This window comes from Terrapene carolina, unplaced genomic scaffold, assembly GCF_002925995.2.
Source record: "Terrapene carolina triunguis isolate 2854851 unplaced genomic scaffold, T_m_triunguis-2.0 Scaffold662, whole genome shotgun sequence".
Lineage (NCBI taxonomy): Eukaryota > Metazoa > Chordata > Testudines > Emydidae > Terrapene > Terrapene triunguis.
In genome coordinates, this window is record NW_020665013.1 from 1565593 (window position 1) to 1588332 (window position 22740).

A 22740-nucleotide genomic window follows, 5' to 3' on the forward strand; every position below is an offset into this window, starting at 1 on the left:
TGCTACTTGCCTGTAAATTTATCTGCATTTGAGGGCTGAGATGTCTGTGCTGATTGGGGAGCAGACTGAGCTGTCTGCCAACAACATTGTTTTGTTTGGGATATTAAAAAACAAACAAAAAGGAGCGAGCAACTAGACAGAGAAAAGGAGAGAGAACAGCTACCCATGCAGGCATGGGGCTTGAAGGGATGAAGAGGACACCAGCCACTGCTTAGTTAGAGCTCTGGCAGCAAAAGTTTGGGAATTGCTAATCTAGAACAACAGGTCCCAAAGAGCAGGATGTGCCTCTCGGGGAGTTGCGGGGGCAGGGGAAGCACAGAACAGCAGCAGTTCAAGTCCCCCTTGCTATCCTGCTAACACAGAGGCGTTGAAGAGGTTGGGGTAGTCTTAGCTTTCAAAAAAGTTTGGGACATGCTGTTCTAGAGAGTGAGGGTTATTGTAATCAATGCGCCTTTGCTCATGCTCCAGCATGATAATGATAGCCTGGTTCTGCCAAAATCAGGGCACTTGCGTGATGCAACTCAAGCATGAGCCAATAACCTTCTGTAAAATGTCTGTCTGATAAAAATCTACTAATGACTCAACAGTGTGTTAAGAGCTGACTGCACCCACCTGTTTTCCTTTAAAGGGATGGTTAGTTGTTACATTCCCATACAGTAATATCTCCCGTCTCACTGCAGGTGATTGTGTGATCTGATGTAGCTCATGCTGTTTTCTGTTCCATCTAGGATGGTGCTGTCTCTAGATAAATGGTTTTGGTGGCACGAATACTGGTTCCCACCAGGATTCACCTGGGAGGACATGAAGGAATCTGATAGTATCTCATACCCCAAACCTCGAGATCTCCTGCACATCGTTCCCTATGCCCTGCTCTTAGTTGGTGTCCGATACCTCTTTCAAAGGTAAGCCAGTTTTTTTCCATTTGCACTTACTTGATTCATCTAGCATTTTACTGCTAGCTTTTCTTCAGGACACTCCCTTTCCACTGCTCGGTGGTGACTACATGGCAGAATTGAGTCCTCAGTAGTTTATATTAAGCGAAAGTGAGTCAGACAACCCTAGTGTTCGAAGCTATTTACAGTCAGCATAGAAACTGAACAGCAAAGTCCATTGTGCATATGCACCTCAATGATCTAAAGCAGGGATTCTCAAACTTCATTGCACCGTGACTTCCTTCTGACAACAAACATTACTCCACTACCCCAGGAGGGGGGACTGAAGCCTGAGCCTGCTGGAGCTCCGCCGTCCCAGGCGGGGGAGTGGGGAGAGGGGGCAAAGCCAAAGCCCAAGGGCTTCAGCCTGTAATCTGAGCCCTGCCCCCCCAGGGCTGAAGCCAAAGCCCAAGCCCCACTCCCCAGGGCTGAAGTCTTTGGGCTTCAGCCCCAGGGGGTGCGACTTGGGCTTTGGCTTCGGCTCCAGGTGGCAGGGCTTGGGCTTTGGCCCCAGCAAGTCTAAATACCAGCCCTGGCAACTCCATTAAAACAAGGTTGTGAGCCACTTTGGGATACCAACCCACAGTTTGAGAACTGCTGATCAAAAGTATAGACTGAACAATGTAATCTAAAGAAACCTAGCAGAAAGTCATATTTTTGCATGCATGAAAAATTTAATGCCAATAACTTCAGAGCCATTGAAATTTCCTTCAAACTCAGTGTATTCCTTTGATCATAATGAGATTAACAAAGTAAGCTAAATTTCAACAAAATTGCTTTAGCCGCTGCTGCTCAGCAATATGTAAAACTTTTTATTGGAACACATGAGAAGGACATTAAGCTTAGGTTCAATTTTTCACTTAAAGTTGTTTTTCCATTTCTAGTCAACCACTTTGTTTTCTCTGAAGAATACAATGTATTTTCCCAAAACTTTTGTCAGATAATCTTAACTAAAGATTTGATTTGCTGAAGTTTTTCAGCTTAACCTTTTACTTAGTTTAAGAGTTAAAATTTATTAAAAATGGGAACTTTTAAAAAAAAAATCCCCAAATTTCAGTTTGCTTGTGCTATAAAATGGCTGGTTTGCTATGCTTCAAACTTCCCATATAGGGAAAATTAGTTTCAAATGTGCATTTGAAGAAATTAGGTTGTAATTAAACCAATTTATTAATAGCAAAGAGTACTGTGGCATCTTATAGACTAACAGACGTATTGGAGCATGAGCTTTCGTGGGTGAATACCCACTTCGTCGGATGCATGTAGTGGAAATTTCCAGAGGCAGGTATAAATATGCAAGCAAGAGTGAGTCAGGCTAGAGATAACGAGGTTAGTTCAATCAGGTGGGATGAGGACCTCTTCTAGCAGTTGAGGTGTGAACACCAAGGGAGGAGAAACTGTTTTTGTAGTTGGATAGCCATTCACAGTCTTTGTTTAATCCTGAGCTGATGGTGTCAAATTTGCAGATGAACTGAAGCTCAGCAGTTTCTCTTTGAAGTCTGGTCCTGAAGTTTTTTTGCTGTAGGATGGCTACCTTTACATCTGTTATTGTGTGTCCAGGGAGATTGAAGTGTTCTCCTACAGGTTTTTGTATATTGCCATTCCTAATATCTGATTTGTGTCCATTTATCCTTTTACATAGGGACTGTCCAGTTTGGCCGATATACATAGCAGAGGAGCATTGTTGGCATATGATGGCGTATATTACATTGGTGGACATGCAGGTGAATGAACCAGTGATGGTGTGGCTGATCTGGTTAGGTCCTGTGATGGTGTCGCTGGTGTAGATATGTGGGCAGAGTTGGCATCGAGGTTTGTTGCATGGATTGGTTCCTGAGTTAGAGTTACTATGGTGCGGTGTGTAGTTACTGGTGAGAATATGCTTCAGGTTGGCGGGTTGTTTGTAGGCGAGGACTGGCCTGCCACCCAAGGCCTGTGAAAGTGAGGGATCGTTGTCCAGGATGGGTTGTAGATCATTGATGATGCGTTGGAGAGGTTTTAGCTGGGAACTATATGTGATGGCCAGTGGAGTTCTGTTGGTTTCTTTCTTGGGCTTGTCTTGCAGTAGGAGGCTTCTGGGTACACGTCTGGCTCTGTTGATCTGTTTCCTTATTTCCTCATGTGGGTATCGTAGTTTTGAGAATGCTTGGTGAAGATTTTGTAGGTGTTGGTCTCTGTCTGAGGGGTTGGAGCACACCTCAACTGCTAGAAGAGGGCCTCATCCCCCTTGATTGAACTAACCTCGTTATCTCTAGCCTGACTCACTTTTGCTTGCATATTTATACCTGCCTCTGGAAATTTCCACTACATGCATCTGACGAAGTGGGTATTCACCCATGAAAGCTCATGCTCCAATACGTCTGTTAGTCTATAAGGTGCCACAGGACTCTTTGCTGCTTTTACAGATCCAGACTAACATGGCTACCCCTCTGATACTTGACAATTTATTAATGATACTTGTAGCCAGTCTTTGCCACAATATTCACAATTTGCCCTTATTCAAAATGGCCACAATTTCCCATAACTTACAATAGGATTGAAGCCATCTAATGAGATTGAAAGTATTTATGCCCCCAGGGAAGATGGCTCCTATTTCACCAAGGCCTGGGCATGTGCCTGGTAAAAAGGCCTACATCTCCCATTGTTTCCTTTCAGGCTCAAGTCAGGCTGCCTCAGGAGAGATGGCCATTTTCTCTTTGTGGTGGTTACAAAGCTGGACAGGAAGCTGGACTTGTGACAAGCCCCAGCTCAGCCACTGGGGGTGGCTGCGAGAGCTCCTGGGGGAGAGATGTAATGTCCTCTGCCAAAGTTGGATTCTCTCCTCGGGGTGTAGCTTCAAAAGATTGAGTCTGAGGGTGGGAATTTGTACTCACCTCCCCTCAGGTATTTCCTAGGAAATCCAGTTAATTTTGTTTGTCCCAACAGTTTTTTTTCTTGTCTGGCATATTGTTTAAAATAGTCCTTTGAAATTCAAAACACTACACAGGGTTTACATTGGCCAGGGCTTGGTATACAGAGACCTCAGCCTGCTTAATGCCATGGCAAATACACCATTAAAAATCCTTTTAATCTTTTATTAAGGATAAAGAAAGGCAGGGAAAACAAGTTAAAGCATTTGAAATGTATAGTATTATATCAGGCTTTCATTTTAAAAACATCCCTTGTTCCCTCTCCCTTTAGCTGGAGAGAGTCTTTAGAAGAGGGAAAAAGCCCGTCAGACAGTCTCTTAGGGGTATGTCTACACCCAGCCGCTAGTTCGGCGGCTGGGAATCGAAGTTCTGGGTTCGACTTATCGCGTCTTGTCTGGACGCGATAAGTCGAACCAGGAAGTGATCGCCGTCGACTGCGGTACTCCAGCTAGACGAGAGGAGTACCGTGGCGTCGACGGGGGAGCCTGCCTGCCGCGTGTGGACTGAGGTAAGTTCGAACTAAGGTACGTCGACTTCAGCTACGTTATTCACGTAGCTGAAGTTGCGTACCTTAGTTCGAATTGGGGGGTAAGTGTAGACCAAGCCTTAGTTGGTATCACAGATGGTGAGAACTGTCCTTTGGGAGAAAGAAGAAGTGAGCCGAGATGGGCTGGAACTGTTGTTGTTGCTGCTGTTGTTAGAGTCCGATCCCAGGTGGTGGTTGGGATTCAGCTGGAGCCGCTGGAGGTGGTGGTGTCATCTGGGCCCCTTTCTCTGGCCCGACCAGGTCAGGACAGCTCCGAGGATTAGGACAAAGAAGCTCCAGGGTGGCAGGAGATGATGGGGGTGGCAGCGATGATGATGGGCCTGTCAGTGAAGCTCTCTCCAATAGACAACAATTTTTCTCCCAAAGTCTTTTTCTTTAAGGACCCACAAAAGGACCCCCACATTATTTTGTCCACCAGTTAGGCCTAGTTTCCGGCACACCAATTTTGGATCACTGATTTCTGGTTCCATGTTTTTCTTGCTCGCCAGGCATGATCTTAATATACTCCTTGAATTATATCAGTAGGCTTTTTTGGTTGGACTAGTTCAGTCTTTCTTCCTTTCGTACCTTTCAACATCACCATTTGTTATTATAGGTTATTGTGACATATTGTGAACTTTCACATACTTTGTAAAGTTGGGCGCACAATTATAGTAAATGTGTAGGTCTAATTGTCACAACAGAACACAGCTGCTACTGGTGTCCCATAGGTTCCCAGGCCTATATGGCACTAGACTGTGTACTGCAATGGTGGCAGCCAAACTCATCGCAGAGTGGTGTGGGAAAGTATCCTGCTGCAGAGGAAGAGACAAGGCAGCCATTCCTAGAAATCTTTGGGAGTGGATTGCAGATACTCTATGAAAGTTTCACCACAATCTCTCAGGAGGATACAAGGTGCGAAGGTTGAGGATCTCTCGAGATGTCTAGATAGACTTATGTGTAGTGCTGGGGAGGAGCCGGTGGTCGTGGTACATGTAGGTACCAATGACATAGGGAAGGGTAGGAGAGACGTCCTGGAGGCCAAATTTAGGCAGCTAGAAAAGAGACTGAAATCCAGGACCTCTATGGTGGCATTCTCAGAAATGTTTCCAGTTCCACGTGCAGGACCAGGTAGTCAGGCAGAGCTTCAGAATCTCAATGCGTGAATGGGACAATGGTGTAGAGAGGAGGGGTTTAGATTTATTAGGAACTGGGGAAACTTTTGGGGTAGGGAGAGCCTATACAGGAAGGATGGGCTCCACCTAAATCAAAGTGAATCTAGACTGCTGGCACTTAACATTAAAAAGGTTGCAGAGCAGTTTTTAAACTAAGAGATGGGGGAAAGTCGATTGCTGCAGAGGAGCACGTGGATCAGACAGAGACCTCTCTTAGAGGAGCGTCTATTGATAGATTTCAGAGTAGCAGCCGTGTTAGTCTGTATCAGCAAAAAGAATGAGGAGTACTTGTGGCACCTTAGAGACTACAAATTTATTATGCAAAATAAATTTGTTAATCTCTAAGGTGCCACAAGTACTCCTCGTTCTTTTTTCTATTGATAGAGATTCTCTAGGTTCTAGTCAGGAGGAGAGGATAGAAGAGGATAAAGTGTGGGCCAGATCAGACGAGAAACATTCACATAAAAAAGAATCTGACATATCAGAAAAGGGCAGACAAATAAACTGACAAGTTTTTAAAGTGCTTGTACATAAATGCTAGAAGTCTAAATAATAAGACGGGTGAACTAGAGTGCCTCATGTTAAAGGAGAGTATTGATATAATTGGCATCACAGAAACCTGGTGGAGTGAGGACAAGTAATGGGACACAATCATTCGGGGGTACAAAATATATCGGAAGGACAGAACAGATCATGCGGGGGCGGGGGGAGGGAGTGGCACTATATGTGAAAGAAAATGTAGAATCAAATAAAGTAAAAATCTTAAATGAATCCACATGTTCCACAGAATCTCTATGGATAGTAATTCCATGCTATAATAAGAATATAACAGTAGGGATCTATTATCGACCACCTGACCAGGACAGTGATAGTGACGATGAAATGCTAAGGGAGATTAGAGAGGCTATCAAAATAAAGAACTCAATAATAGTGGGGGATTTCAATGATCCCCATATTGACTGGGTACATGTCACCTCAGGACGAAATGCAGAGACAAAATTTCTCGATACTTTAAATGACTGCTACTTGGAGCAGCTGGTACGGGAACCCACAAGGGGAGAGGCAATTCTCAATTTAGTCCTGAGTGGAGCGAAGGATCTGGTCCAAGAGGTAACTATAACAGGACCGCTTGGAAATAGTGACCATAATATAACAACATTTAACATTCCTGTGGTGGGAAGAACACCTCAGTAGCTCAACACTGTGGCATTTAATTTCAGAAAGGGGAACTATGAAAAAATGAGGAGGTTAGTTAAACAGAAATTAAAAGGTACAGTGACTAAAGTGAAATCCCTGCAAGCTGCATGGACACTTTTCAAAGACACCATAATAGAGGCCCAACTTAAATGTATACCCCAAATTAAAAAACACAGTAAAAGAACTAAAAAAGAGCCACCGTGGCTTAACAACCATGTAAAAGAAGCAGTGAGGAAGGGGAAGTCATGCCTGACTAACCTAATTGCCTTCTATGATGAGATAACTGGCTCTGTGGATGAGGGGAAAGCAGTGGATGTGTTATTCCTTGACTTTAGCAAAGCTTTTGATACGGTCTCCCACAGTATTCTTGCCGGCAAGTTAAAGAAGTATGGGCTGGATGAATGGACTATAAGGTGGATAGAAAGCTGGCTAGATCGTCGGGCTCAACGGGTAGTGATCAATGGCTCCATGTCTAGTTGGCAGCCAGTTTCAAGCGGAGTGCCCGAAGGGTCGATCCTGGGGCCGGTTTTGTTTAATATCTTTATTAATGATCTGGAGGATGGTGTGGACTGCACTGTCAGCAAGTTTGCCGATGACACTAAACTAGGAGGTGTGGTAGATACACTAGAGGGTAGGGATCGGATACAGAGGGACCTAGACAAATTAGAGGATTGGGCCAAAAAAAACCTGATGAGGTTCAACAAGGACAAGTGCAGAGTCCTGCACTTAGGACGGAAGAATCCCATGCACAGCTACAGACTAGGGACCGAATGGCTAGGTAGCAGTTCTGCAGAAAAGGACCTAGGGGTCACAGTGGACGAGAAGCTGGATATGAGTCAACAGTGTGCTCTTGTTGCCAAGAAGGCTAACGGCATTTTGGGCTGTATAAGTAGGGGCATTGCCAGCAGATCGAGGAACGTGATCGTTCCCCTTTATTCGACATTGGTGAGGCCTCATCTGGAGTACTGTGTCCAGTTTTGGGCCCCACACTACAAGAAGGATGTGGAAAAATTGGAAAGAGTCCAGCGGAGGGCAACAAAAATGATTAGGGGTCTGGAGCGCATGACTTATGAGGAGAGGCTGAGGGAACTGGGATTGTTTAGTCTCCAGAAGAGAAGAATGAGGGGGGATTTGATAGCAGCCTTCAACTACCTGAAGGGGGGTTCCAAAGAGGATGGAACTCGGCTGTTCTCAATGGTGGCAGATGACAGAACAAGGAGCAATGGTCTCAAGTTGCAGTGGGGGAGGTCCAGGTTGGATATTAGGAAACATTATTTCACTAGGAGGGTGGTGAAGCACTGGAATGCGTTACCTAGGGAGGTGGTGGAGTCTCCTTTCTTGGAGGTTTTTAAGGCCCGGCTTGACAAAGCCCTGGCTGGGATGATTTAGTTGGGAATTGGTCCTGCTTTGAGCAGGGGGTTGGACTAGATGACCTCCTGAGGTCCCTTCCAACCCTGATATTCTATGATTCTATGATTCTATGAGTGAGAGATAAAAAGGCATCTTTTAAAAAGTGGAAGTCAAATCCTAGTGAGGTAAATAGAAAGGAGCATAAACACTGCCAAATTAAAAATGTAATAAGAAAAGCCAAAAAGGAGCTTGAAGAACAGCTAGCCAAAAACTCAAAAGGTAATAACAAAATGTTTTTTAAGTACATCAGAAGCAGGAAGCCTGCTAAACAACCAGTGGGGCCTCTGGACAATCGAGATACAAAAGGAGCACTTAAAGACGATAAAGTAATTGCGGAGAAACTTAATGAATTCTTTGCTTCAGTCTTCACGTCTGAGGATGTTAGGGAGATTCCCAAATCTGAGCTGACATTTGTAGATGACAAATCTGAGGAACTGTCACAGATTGAGGTGTCACTAGAGGAGGTTTTGGAATTAATTGATAAACTTAACAGTAACAAGTCACTGGGACCAAATGGCATTCACCCAAGAGTTCTGAAAGAACTCAAATGTGAAATTTCAGAACTATTAACTATGGTTTGTAACCTGTCCTTTAAATCAGCTTCTGTACCCAATGATTGGAAGATAGCTAATGTAATGCCAATATTTAAAAAGGGCTCTAGAGGTGATCCCGGCAATTACAGACCACTAAGTCTAACATCAGTACTGGGCAAATTTGTTGAAACAATAGTAAAGAATAAAATTGTCAGACACATAGAAGAGCATAAATTGTTGGGCAAAAGTCAACATGGTTTCTGTAAAGGGAAATCATGTCTTACTAATCTATTAGAGTTCTTTGAAGGGGTCAACAAACATGTGGACAAGGAGGATCCAGTGGACATAGTGTACTTAGATTTCCAGAAAGCGTTTGACAAGGTCCATCACCAAAGTATCTTACATAAATTAAGTTGTCATAGGATAAGAGGGAAGATCCTTTCATGGATTGAGAATTGGTTAAAAGACAGGGAACAAAGGGTAGGAATAAATGGTAAATTCTCAGAATGGAGAGGGGTAACTAGTGGTGTTCCCCAAGGGTCAGTCCTAGGACCGATCCTATTCAGTTTATTCATAAATGATCTGGAGAAAAGGGTAAACAGTGAGGTGGCAAAGTTTGCAGATGATACTAAACTGCTCAGGATAGTTAAGACCAAAGCAGACTGTGAAGAACTTCAAAAAGAGCTCACAAAACTAAGTGATTGGGCAACAAAATGGCAAATGAAATTTAATGTGGATAAATGTAAAGTAATGCACATTGGAAAAATTAACCCCAACTATACATACAATATGATGGGGGCTAATTTAGCTACAACTAATCAGGAAAGAGATCTTGTAGTCATCATGGATAGTTCTCTGAATACATCCACGCAGTGTGCAGCGGCAGTCAAAAAAGTGAACAGGATGTTAGGAATCATTAGAAAGGGGATAGAGAATAAGATGGAGAATATCTTATTGCTCTTATATAAATCCATGGTACGCCCACATCTTGAATATTGCGTACAGATGTGGTTTCCTCATCTCAAAAAAGATATACTGGCATTAGAAAAGGTTCAGAGAAGGGCAATGTAACAGGGTGCTGGCTAGGAGATCCAAGCCAGGCCCCTGTTAGCCCAGCTCCGCTTAAAAGGGGGATTAGTTAGGACTGGCTGGGGAGGCCACGCCCTAATCACCTCAGGGGATGCACCTGCGGGCCTGAGTGGCCAGCCTGCTATATAAAGCTGGCTGGGAGGAAGCAAGGGAGAGACAGGAAAGGGAGGAGCAAGGAGTTCTAGATTCCTGCTGGTAGGAGAGACTAGCGGTCTCCCAGGGTGTTGGTCTGTAAGATATGTAAATAGTAGGTGGTGGGGATAGGCATGAACAATAAAAGAGCAGTGGTGCATGTACTTTGGAGTGGTCTCCAACTGAGTTTGTGGAGGGGCCGGGAGAAGGCACCACTACATGTTGGGGCTTGTCCAGGATTCGGAGCCAGCGACCGTGGTTGGCGACCCTGGACATGGAGGAGACCCTAAAATGGCTGATAATGCAGCAGGCTCTGCGGAACGTCCAGCTGTCCCACCAGACGGAGAAGCAGACCTTCCTGACCTGGCAGGTGGAACAGCAACGGAGCCTGAAGGACTTTGTCAGGGAGCAGACCAATGCACAAGCACAGCTCCTCCAGCGGCTGGTGAGTCCTGCGACGGGCGAAGGCACCCGACCCCCGGGCTGGGAGCTGTGTAAAATGATCCCAGCGGATGACCCAGACACGGTCCTGGGGACATTTGAACGGGTAGCTACGGGCGCCGGGTGGGAGAAGACAACCTGGACTCTCCGGCTCGTGCCGTACTTGGTGGGAGAGGCTCAAGCGTCCTACATGGCGCTGAGTGAGGAGCACGCCCGGGATTATGAGACCGTACGGGCTGCCATTTTGGACTGCGTGGACCTGTCAGCCGAGTGCTATCAGCAGAAATTCCGGGCCGTGCCCTGGACGGCGGCCATGTGGCCGCAAGCATTTACCCAGAGGCTAGTGGACTGGGCAACCTGGTGGTTAAGGCCAGAGATGCATGCCACAGCGGAGATTATGGACAGTTTAGTCCTGGAACAATTGTTACAAAGCCTTCCCAAGGCCCTACGGGTCTGGGTGAGGCGACACCAGCCAGGTACTCTGGAGGCAGCGGTCAGATTGACCGAAGAATACATCGAGGCTGAGGGACCCCAGAGGGAGGACCGGCCCTGGAAGGAGAGGTTGCGTGGGAGGAGACAATCTGAACCAGTTTCCGGGGTGGCCCAGGGGAGGAAGGGCGAGGCCCGAGGGGAACCCGAATGAGCAGCCAGGCTAAGCTGCTGTCAATGTGGAAAGCCAGGACATATAAAACGGAACTGCCCGGAGATGGAGTGTGGGTGGGCCGAGTTCTGTGGGTGGACCCAGGTAGAGGGGCAGGCAGGGAGAAAACCCCAAGCCGGCCTGCTGGATACAGAATCCGGCTGTATGCTTGGCAGCAAGGGTTGGTAAAACCCCATTGGCTGGTCAGGGGGGTGAGAATGGCCCTTGGCTGCATAAATGGGGATAAAAAGTTTTGCCAGGTGGCCCAGGTACCCCTGGAAGTGAGGGGCCGCTTCAGGTGGAAGCGGGTGGGGGTCTTGGAGGAGCTACTGTATCCGGTGGTGGTGGGCAGGGACTGGGGCCCGCCACCATGAAGGGGGGGGGTACCCAGGTTATGGGGGGTGTACCGCCCGCACCAGAAAGCTGTGAGATGTGAGGATGGCAAGGGTCCATCAAGACCAACAAAACTCCTAGACAACAGAGCACATTGCAGGCAGACCCGCAGGAGGTCTACCTGGGGGAGCTGGCGGGCCCGGGCCCTGCAGAGGAAGGGCCAGCCCCCGTGGAGAGCCCTGTGGATGCAGTGCCCACGGATGAGACCCCAAACCCACAGGAGGGTGTGGGGGAAACTGAGGCAGGGAAGCTCCCGCCAGAAGAGGGGATAGGTTCCGACCCCATACCTGAAGTATGGGACAAGCGGGGGTTTGGGGCCCTGCCGTTGTGTGCGTGGTGTGATGACCTGTGCGCAGAGGCAGAGTTATGGGGACAGCCACTACCACCGCAGTGTATCTTCTGCAGGCGGGGGATGGAGCTATCACCGGCGGAGGTGGCCGGGGTCCACCCGGCCACAGGTGGAGGCCTCCCTCCAGAAGGCCCCACCCCAGGTCGAGGGGAAAAGGCCGAAGGACAGGCAGGCCGAGGGCGGCCGGGCCTTGCAGCTCTTAAGGGGGGAAGGGTGTAACAGGGTGCTGGCTAGGAGATCCAAGCCAGGCCCCTGTTAGCCCAGCTCCGCTTAAAAGGGGGATTAGTTAGGACTGGCTGGGGAGGCCACGCCCTAATCACCTCAGGGGATGCACCTGCGGGCCTGAGTGGCCAGCCTGCTATATAAAACTGGCTGGGAGGAAGCAAGGGAGAGACAGGAAAGGGAGGAGCAAGGAGTTCTAGATCCCTGCTGGCAGGAGATGCTAGCGGTCTCCCAGGGTGTTGGTCTGTAAGATATGTAAATAGGTGGTGGTGGGGATAGGCACGAACAATAAAAGAGCAGTGGTGCATGTACTTTGGAGTGGTCTCCAACTGAGTTTGTGGAGGGGCTGGGAGAAAGCACTTCAATTAGGGGGTTTGGAATGGGTCCCATATGAGGAGAGATTAAAGAGGCTAGGACTTCTCAACTTGGAAAAGAGGAGACTAAGGTGGGATATGATAGAGATATATAAAATCATGAGTGGTGTGGAGAAAGTGAATAAGGAAAAGTTATTTACTTGTTCTTATATTATAGGAACTAGGGGCCACCAAATGAAATTAATGGGCAGCAGGTTTAAAACAAATAAAAGGAAATTCTTCACACTGTGTACAGTTAACCTGCCTGAGGAAGTTGTGAAGGCTAGGACTATAACAGGGTTTAAAAGAGAACTAGACAAATTCACGGAGGTTAAGTCCATTAATTGCTATTAGCCAGGATGGGTAGGGAATGGTGTCCCTAGCCTCTGTTTGTCAGCGGGTGGAGATGGATGGCAGGAGAGAGATCACTTTATCATTACCTGTTAGGTTCACTCCCTCTGGGGCACCTGGTATTGGCCACTGTCGGTAGACAGGATACTGGGCTGGATGGATCTTTGGTCTGACCCAGTATAACCGTTCTTATGTTCTTAAAGACTGTCCCTATGCACATAAACAAAATGGTCCACAAGCCCCCTGCCTGACCCAACAGGGGAACGAAAAACAGATGCCAACTCTACCTCTGTTTGTTGTACCACTAGCTCTTCTCATACAAGTAAAGCAATGAAGAGTCGATATTTGTATCTTGTTAACTTGGGGATGGGACGGGCACCATCTTTAAATTTAAAACTGTAAGGAAAAATGCATGCACAAACTTACCTGAGGTCCCTTCCACTTCATCAGTCTCATCTGCAGTGAGTCTCAAGCATGTTCTGGCTCACATCATGGCTGGAGTCCCCCACTGTGTCTCTCCCCCCATCATCCTTGCTGTTCATGGCAGGGATCTCTGTCGGGCTCCTCCAAGGTATCCCCAGGGATCTGCAGAGTGCTGGTGGGGTCTCTGACAAGTATGGTATGCAGTTCATTGTAGAAGCACCAGGCTGCAGCCTAGCATCAGAACTATTGCTGCACTCCCTGGCCTTGTAGTACCCCTGATGCTTTTCCTTTGCTTTCACACAGCAAGTCTGCTGATCCCTGTCATACCTCTTTGCCTGCATCCCCCATGCAATCTACTCATAGATGTCCACATTTCTATGGCTGGTCCATAGCTGTGCTTGCATTGCCACTTCTCCCACAGGCCCAGGAGATCCAATTCTTCATGTGTACTCCAAGCAAAAGTGTATCTAGTACCTCTTTGTGTTTATGGAGCTGGCATGGGCAGTTGGGCAGTTCTACACAACAAGGATGAGCTGCTAGGTTTGCTCACCAGGGTGCAATCAGGAAAAAATCATTTCAAAAACAATTTTAGAGTGGGGGTGGCTCCTGGTCTGTGAGCCCTAGCCAGTGTAGTTTACAATTGTGACTAGAGGGGTCACTGTCACAGGGGATGGGGCATTGTGAGACAGCTGTGGAGGACACAGGCCGTGCAATGTTTGCATTTGCACTGTCGATCTCAGTAGGTCAACCATGGCGCCACACCGTTGGGGGAGGTGGCGTTACTGTGTCACTGTAATGGGGCACTTACATCGGCCATAGACAAATTGGAGCATAGACAGGTGCACAAATAGGTAGACAAGGCAACTTATGTTGACCCAACTTTGTGGTGTAGACCAGCTGAATGAGACACTATAGTGTCTGTTCAAGACCCAAAACTTTTAAACTACTCTTTGTTTGTTTAATCAAATGCTCTTATTTCTTAATCCCTATTTAAGCTATTGCCTCTGTTCATACTGGAGTGCCACAATCTTGCCAATTTGCAGCTGTGTTTGCAGTACATCCATGTTTGAACTTGTATTCAATGTTACCAACTATAATGGGGGGGGGGGGGTACTCATCTCTTGAGCACTTCCTGCTGCTGTGTGCAGTACTGCAGTCTTTTCCTCACTCCTGGTGCCCTCTGTAGGTTATCGACCTTGCTTGGTTGGTTTTCAGTGGCTCAGCCCTCTGGCCAGGTCACACACTGGAAGAGCTTCATTTTGAGTGTAACAGAAGTCCTATTTGCCCTCACCAGGGTCTTTAGCCCCAGCTGTAGGGCCTTTAAATTCAGCCCTTCTCTCAGGCTTCCAAACAAACCTTGTTCCCTTCTCTGGGGTTAAATTAGGCTTGTTCCACATCCTCCTTGGGGTTTACACCACTTCACCAGTGATCATTGGAGGAATGCAGGCCCACCTACTATGCTGAGTTCAACTCCAGGACCCTATAAACAGCAGTCATGTACTGCTCACTTCAATTCATTGCTGTACTTCCCTGGGCCTCTTCCCACCTGGCCCCTGTATCACCACCCCTTACCTCAGGTTAAAGTTCTCCACTCCTCTCTCTCCCAGTTTAAACTCTGGTTATCTCTCAAGCTCATTTAGCCAGAAAGAAGCACCCTTGCTTGCCCCTCTGGTCTCAGCCAGGAACTGTCCTGCTACAGTCCTGCAGCTCCTTTTATCTGAGCCTGCTGGGCTCTGACTGGCTGCTTCTGTGAGACCTCTGTAGGCAGACCCAACTTTGCTGTTCCTTTCCTGGGGCGGGGTGTAGTAGGAACACAGGGCCTCCTGTAGGGAGCTGTAAAGGCCAGGTAAACCCAGTTACTCCAAACTGCACGATTTCATCATGGGTTTCATGATATTTAGTGCTTTTTCTTATAACCCTAGACCCTGGAGTCATTGACACATCATTATCCCCACTTTCATGTTTTTAAAAAAGCAAGTTTCTAGCAGTGGTTATAGAGATTGTGTGGTTTTAGAGAAATGCTGGGAAATGTGTGCAAAATACAGAAGGGAAATAAAAAAACTTCAAATCCATATTAAAAATCTCATGATTTTGAAGCCAACTTTGAATTTTGAGGGCCTGATTCACCATTTTTCAATGCTTGGGGTTGGCCATACTGTTTTCATATGTATTTTTGACTGAGTGCACATTAGATATTGAGTGTATTATTTTGGCACTGGAGCATGTCACAGTTCTGCTCAGATGGTGATACCAGAAATGCATGTTTGTGCTTGGACATTATGTGGCATCACCAGGTGACCACAGTGTCTTTATGCCAGATCAGTGGGATTAAATGTGCATCAGCAATGCCATGACACCTACAGGACTGACTGACACCTCACTTGGCTGAAGCCTGCTTGTGGTCTCTTGCAGATTCATAGCCCGGCCCCTGGGCAGAAAGCTGGGGGTGAGGGACAAGGTGAGATTGAACGCTCCACCCAATCCTGTGCTGGAAACCTTCTACGCTACTCATAGCAAGAAGCCAAAGGAGGTGAGTTCCTTCTCCTTCTACCATCCTCCTAGATTCAGACCCTTGCATCCAGGCACCTTCTCATCACTAGCAAGCTACAATTTAATTGAACTGAGCTCTCATTTGCTAGTTATGAATCCTCATATTCATATTGTACATTGCAGGTGGCACCTGCATGTAGAACTGCTGAGAAACCCATTTTTTTTCCATAAAATGTTTCAAATGAAAATGTTTACAAATTTTGAATTTTTCCTCTTCTTTCTATCCCTTTGTTCTCTCTATTTCTGCAACAAGGTTAATGATCACAGAATATCAGGGTTGGAAGGGACTTCAGGATATCATCTAGTCCAACCCCCTGCTCAAAGCAGGACCAATCCCCAGACAGATTTTTGCCCTAGATCCCTAAGTGGCCCCCTCAAGGATTGAACTCATAACCCTGGGTTTAGCAGGCTAATACTCAAACCACTGAGCTATCCCTCCCCAACCTTTGAGGCATAGGTTGTTTTATTTTTCCATTTTTTTATTTTGTTTCCTTTTTCTAGTCTTTAACTGCAAAACTTCTCCTATTTTAGAAAAGTTACAAAGTAGCAAAAAGAAAATCAAAACCTAACTCTCTCACTCTGTAACTTTTCCAGAGTTGAAGACGTTTTGAAAAGTTAAAGAATGGAAAAAGGGGGCGGGGGGGAAAGCACATCCTTCATTTTATTGAATTCAGTGAGAGAAGTTATGATAAAATCAGGGACAAAGAAAAACAAATATCAAACTTTAAAATCCCTTGTTTTCAAAAACTGAATGAAATGAAAATTTCCTATAGAAAATTATCATAAAATGAAATCTTCCACAAAAAATTTTGGTTTTGATGAAATCCCATTTTCAGCAGGAAAATGTTTCAGTCAAAACATTTTGGCCAGCTCTGCCTGTAATGACTCATCTCACTCTGCATTTAATGCTAATTCTCTGTAAAGATTTTGCTGTTCATAGAATCATACAATATCAGGGTTGGAAGGGACCTCAGCAGGTCATCTAGTCCAATCCCCTGCTCAAAGCAGGACCAATCCCCAACTAAATGATCCCAGCCAGGGCTTTAACCTTAAACCTCTAAGGAAGGAGATTCCACCACCTCCCTAGGTAACCCATTCCAGTGCTTCACCACCCTCCTAGTGAAAGTTTTTCCTAATATCCAACCTAAACCTCCCCCACTGCAACTTGAGACCATTACTCCTTGTTCTGTCATCTACCACCACTGAGAACAGCCGAGCTCCATCCTCTTTGGAACCCCCCTTCAGGTAGTTGAAAGCAGCTATCAAATCTCCCCTCATTCTTCTCTTCTGCAGACTAAACAATCCCAGTTCCCTCAGCCTCTCCTCATAAGTCATGTGCTCCAGCCCCCTAATCATTTTTGTTGCCCTCTGCTGGATTCTTTCCAATTTTCCCACATCCTTCTTGTAGTATGGGGCCCAAAACTGGACACAGTACTCCAGATGAGACCTCACCAATGTCGAATAGAGGGGAATGATCATGTCCCTCGATCTGCTGGCAATGCCCCTACTTATACAGTCCAAAATGCCGTTAGCCTTCTTGGCAACAAGGGCACACTGTTGACTCATATCCAGCTTCTTGTCCACTGTAGGTCCTTTTCTGCAGAACTGCTGCCTAGCCATTCGGTCTCTAGTCTGTAGCAGTGCATGAGATTCTTCCATCCTAAGTGCAGGACTCTGCACTTGTCCTTGTTGAACCTCACCAGGTTTCTTTTGGCCCAATCCTCTAATTTGTCTAGGTCCCTCTGTATCGTATCCCTACCCTCCAGCGTATCTACCACTCCTCCCAGTTTAGTGTCATCTGCAAACTTGCTGAGAGTGCAGTCCATGCCATCCTCCAGATCATTAATTAAGATATTGAACAAGTATCTGTTGCTGTACCCATTCGTTACCTAGATAAGGAATGGACAGTGTGGCAGGGCCTGCTTGAGTCAACAATGCAATACTGTTGCAAAAAAAGTGAACATCTTTCTGGGATATATTGTCAGGAGTGTGGAAAGCTAGACATGAGAAGTAATTCTTCACTCTACTCAGCACTGATAAGGCCTCAGCTGGAGTATGGGCACCACATTTCAGGAAAGATGTGGACAAATTGAAGAAAGTTTAGAGTAGAGCAACAACAATTATTAAAGCTCTAGATAACATGACCTTCTGCAGAAAAGGACCTGGGGATTACAGTGAATGAGAAGCTGGATATGAATCAACAGTGCGCCCTTGTTGCCAAGAACGCTAACGACATATTGGGCTGCATTAGAAGGAGCATTGCCAGCAGATCGAGGGACGTGATTATTCCCCTCTATTAGGCACTGGTGAGGCCACATCTGGAGTTCTTTGTCCAGTTTTGGGCCCCCCACTACAGAAAGGATGTTGACAAATTGGAGAGAGTCCAGTGGAGGGCAATGAAAATGATTAGGGGGCTGGGGCACATGACTTATGAGGAGAGGCTGTGGGAACTGGGCTTCTTTAGTCTGCAGAAGAGAAGAGCGAGGGGGGATTTGATAGCAGCCTTGAACTACCTGAAGGGGGGTTCCAAAGAGGATGGAGCTCGGCTGTTCTCAGTGGTGGCAGATGACAGAACAAGAAGCAATGGTCTCAAATTGCAGTTGGGGAGGTCTAGGTTGGATATTAGGAATAGGGTGACCAGACAGCCAGTCTGAAAAATCAGGACGGGGTCGGGGGTAATAGGTTTCTATATAAGAAAAAGCTTCAAATATTGGGACTGTCCTTATAAAATCGGGACATCTGGTCACCGTAATTAGGAAACACTATTTCACTAGGAGGGTGGTGAAGCACTGGAATGGATTACCTAGGGAGGGGGTGGAATCTCTATCCTTCAAGATTTTTTTTTTTTAAGGCCTGGCTTCACAAAGCCCTGGCTGGGATGATTTAGTTGGGAGTGGTCCTGCTTTGAGCAGGAGGATGGACTAGATGACCTCCTGAGGTCTCTTCTAACCCTAATCTTCATTGATTCTATGATTGTGTGTGGAAGGGGCAGGAGGCAGGATTGTGTGTGGAAGGGGGGATTGTGTGTTGAAGTGGCAGGGGGGATTGAGACTGGAAGGGATGGGGGGGGGTGGGACGGGGGTGGGGGGGGGGGGGTTGTGTGTGGAAGGGGCAGGGGGATGATATTAGTTCTGAGGGATTTGGGAGGGGTTTTCATTTTAGTTTTAACAGTGGCTTAAATAGGTTTTTATGATTGATTGGTAACATCATTGTGGGTTCCTGGAGTTTGGATGGGCTCCCACTGACCAAACTGCCATAAATCAGCAGGCCTCTCAGAGGAAGTCTTCCGCTCGTCCAAGTGAACGCGATCACTCCAACTGCAAACCACTTCACAGTTAGGTGCTATTGGAGCCTCTGCTCAGAAGACTCCCATCCAGGCAGGTGTGAATGCTGCCTGGAGCTAGCAGGAGGCGTGGGTGAGGCCCAGAGAGCCCTGGGCAGAATGGGACAGATAGTGTCTTTATTCCTGTGATCTGAGATTGTAGCTGTAGATGTAGACTGACCAAGCCTTGGACTCATTCCGGCCCCTGCCCCAGGTGGGAAGAGGGATTAGTGAGGGAGGCTGGGCACTTCTGCTATTTGTGCCATCAGGGAGTGAGTCCTGTTTGCTTGGCTGTCTTCCAGGGGCAGCTGATCAGTTTATCCAAGCAGTGTGACTTGCCTACCAGAAAGGTGGAGAGGTGGTTCTGTTACCGGCGGAACCAGGACAAACCCAGCCTGACTACAAAATTCTGTTCAGTGAGGTGAGTGATGTGGCCAGAGGCCTTGGGTCACTTCAACCTTCCAGCAGGGTCTGAGCTCTGCAGTCTGTGCACAGCCTCCCAGCACCTCCGGGTGCCAGCTGGAATGTGCCATTCCCACTGCCCCTCTGCTTTGTCTCCCCCCTCCTGTGCTGCCTCCCTACCCTAAATCAGAGGCCTCGCTTTTCCCTCCACCTTCAGCCCCTGGACTGTCTCTTGGACCCGTCTCCTCCTACCCCTGCCCCAGGGCCGGCCCACAACATTTTGGCACCTGAGGCGGGGAGCTCAAATGACACCCTCATGCCCCCTTGCTTGGGCCAAAACTTTGAAAGGTCTCAGTTCTGCCTTCTTCCTGTTCTACTCCTCTCATGGTACTGCTCTGCTATCTACCAATAAAGGAGAACTAAGTTAAAATACCTTGTTCAAAACTTTTAAGTAACACTTAACTTTCAAACACCTGAACAGCAAATGTAACTTTTCTTCTCTGCATAGTAAACACTAGCATTTTTATCTGTTTGAATAATCAAAGTGGTGCTTTCCATGTCATCTTGGTTGCAAAGATTTGAACTGCTTCCTGCTGAAGGTCCATAGTCTGGGCCAGCTCATGCTCTATTGAGATGGTTGCAAGGCCGACCGCCTCTCCTATGTCATTGTGGAGCATAGATGTGTTTTTATTAACTTCAGCTTGGAGAAGCTGCGCTCTCCACTGGCAACAGGAAGTGTTATAAGTATGCGGAGAGCAACAAAAGCATTTGGAAAGAGGGTGGTCATCTTATTTGTGCACATATAGTCCAGAACAGCCTTTGGAGTTGATCCTGCTGAAATGTAAATTGAAAGGGCTTTCAGTTCATCACCTAAATCACTCGCATCAATATCGCGCATGTCATCATGTGTCAAAACTGTCTCTAGTGCCCTGCATTGCTGGTGTAGGTCGTCTTCAGGTATAGTGAAGAGTTTTGGAATAACATACAACATCCCAAATATACTGCGGTGTTCCTTGAGCTGCATGAAATGTTCTTCAACTGACTGTATTGATCAGTCTAGCACCTGGTTAAATAATTCAACTTTGAATTGTTGTTTGGGGTCTCTTATGGGATTATCCCGTGCCTCGTAATCAAAATGTCGTCTTCTTCGGTGACTCTTGTATTCTTGAATGGGTGGGAAAATAGCTTCAGTGTGAAGTTCCTCTGCCAACTTCTGTGCACTCTTCAGAACATTTTGAAATCCCTCATCTGACCAGTAAGACTGCAGGTCTGACTTTGCTTTGTCCGGTTGTTCCATTGCTCCAGATATATCAAGGTCAACACCTTGGAGTCTCTTGCTTACAACATTTATTTCAAACAGTATGTCATGCCACAACACTAAGCCACACCAAAATTTGAAGTTATGTATATTTCTGGTGATTCCATTTCCCTCTGCCCCACAGTTCTCCCATGAACAGTTCCTCTCCTAGCATTATCCACCATAATGGCAACTATGGCATCATCTATCTTCCCAATTTGGTGTTTTATAGGCTTTATCGCCTCCACTTGACTTTCCCATCATGTGGCACTCAGTGGTTTCAGTGTCAGAGAGGATGTTCCCAGATGTTGCTTCAAAATTTGCCATCGATGAGTTGACGCAGAAAAAATACACAGATGCTTTGAATTACATTAAAAAATTCAGCAGCCTCACTAGAAGCTGATGCTGCATCACTGACCACCAAGTTCAATGAATGAGAACTGCATGGGACAAAAAAAGCTCAAGGGTTTAACTCTCGGATCCGTGTCTGCACTCCTCTGTTCTTTCCTCTCATGTTGGCACCATTATCTGACCTCTCATGTCCGCTATCGCAATTCCCGTATCTTCCAGCTTTTTAAGAAGCACATTTGTCATACCAGCTCCTGTAGTATCATCAATGTCAATAAATTCTAGAAAATTATCTCTGACAGTCATCATTACAGGGACATTTTCACTAGGTTCTGTTTTTGTTACAAAACGCACCGTTAAAGTCATTTGTTCCGTATGGCTGATGTCAGGTGTGCAGTCCAGAGTAACAGAGTAATATCTTGCTGACTTCAGTTAGGGGTGACCAGACGTACCGATAAAATAAGGACTGTCCCGATATTTAGGTGTTTGTCCCACGTCCTGACACATTTCACTCCGCCGGCAGCACTTGGCTTTTTTTTTTTTTTTTTTTGCTTTGCTGGTGGACCTCCCCCAGCCCCATGTGTCCCGATATTTTCTTCCCCTCACCTGGTCACCCTAACTTCAGATCTGCCACAATCCTCTGTTTGACTTTTGTTGCCAGTGACTGTATGATCTCGTTTTGAATTGTTTTTCCAAGGTAGTCGTGTGTGTACATGTCTTGGGTGGTGACTCTTCTTAGATGCTCCTGGAGTACAGCATCAAACTCAGCCATCAGCGCCACAATTTTAAGGAAGTTTCCATTGTTTGGCACATACAGCTGATCGGAAGTGCCACGCAGTGCTAGGTTTTGGGTAGCAAGCATTCTCACAATGGCAATGAGCCTTTTCAGAACATTTTGCCAGTAAAGAGACTCTGATGCAATCTTCTCTTGATGCTGATCATCTATGGTGGCCTTTAACCAGAATTTCATCTCAAGCTCTTTCCAGCTATGGGATGCTCTCTGGTGATTTGCTGCCTTCTCATGGCATGCCAGATTTCTAGCCAGATTTTTTCAGTCCTTTGTTTCTGTATAACCCAATGTGGCTGGAACATTAGACTGGAAGAGTTTGCAACAAAAACAGGAGGCAGGATTCTGGGTTTTTGAGTACATAAACCATGGCCTCTCCACTTTGTCACCATTGGGGATTTCATGCCAGTAATGTGTTGGATGGAAACTTCTATTTTCATTGTCTTTGGGGAACATGAAGCTTTTCTCTTGCTGTGGCCCATGCAGTACAAGGACGTCCCTCAGGCTACTGCTCAAGTGGGTCCCCAGTCCTGGATCATCTAGACTTAAGGAACTAAACTCAGCAGCAGCTGTTTCTTGCACCTCCACCACACTCTTCTCTGATCTACACTTTTCTTCAGGAATGTGCCTGGTTACATCCATTTGAGATGGAGATATGGATGCTGCAGTAGCTGCCAGGTCACCTGCACTCTGACTAACTAGATCAGGCATCTCCTCACCACTCACATCCTCACTGGGGCTGGAAGGCTCACCGTGAGCTCCTTCCTGCTTAGATAGAAAAGCTTCCTTTGCTTTCTTTCTTTTTCTGAATGCTGCCCCAGAGGGGCATTTTCTTCTTTCACTCATGACTGCTGTTCTGCGCCAGCTATAGTGGCTCTCAACACTCAGTTGAAGGGGACAAATAAGCAGGCTGGTAGCGGGCCCTGAGTAAGGGAAGATATCAGCGTCTTAAGGGCCTAACT

The 22740-nt window shown here is 46.6% G+C and overlaps 1 protein-coding gene across 1 annotated transcript in view; it reads left to right on the forward strand.

The window, feature by feature from the left end:
* The first annotated feature begins 729 nt into the window (after positions 1-729).
* LOC112118319 (ceramide synthase 4-like) overlaps positions 730-22740 on the forward strand; it is a 47468-nt gene continuing 25457 nt past the window's right edge. The window contains exons 1-3 of the mRNA XM_029913474.1: positions 730-902; positions 15485-15602; positions 19247-19365. Of these exons, the coding sequence (XP_029769334.1) occupies positions 730-902; positions 15485-15602; positions 19247-19365 (410 nt within the window). The remainder of the gene's footprint in view (positions 903-15484; positions 15603-19246; positions 19366-22740) is intronic.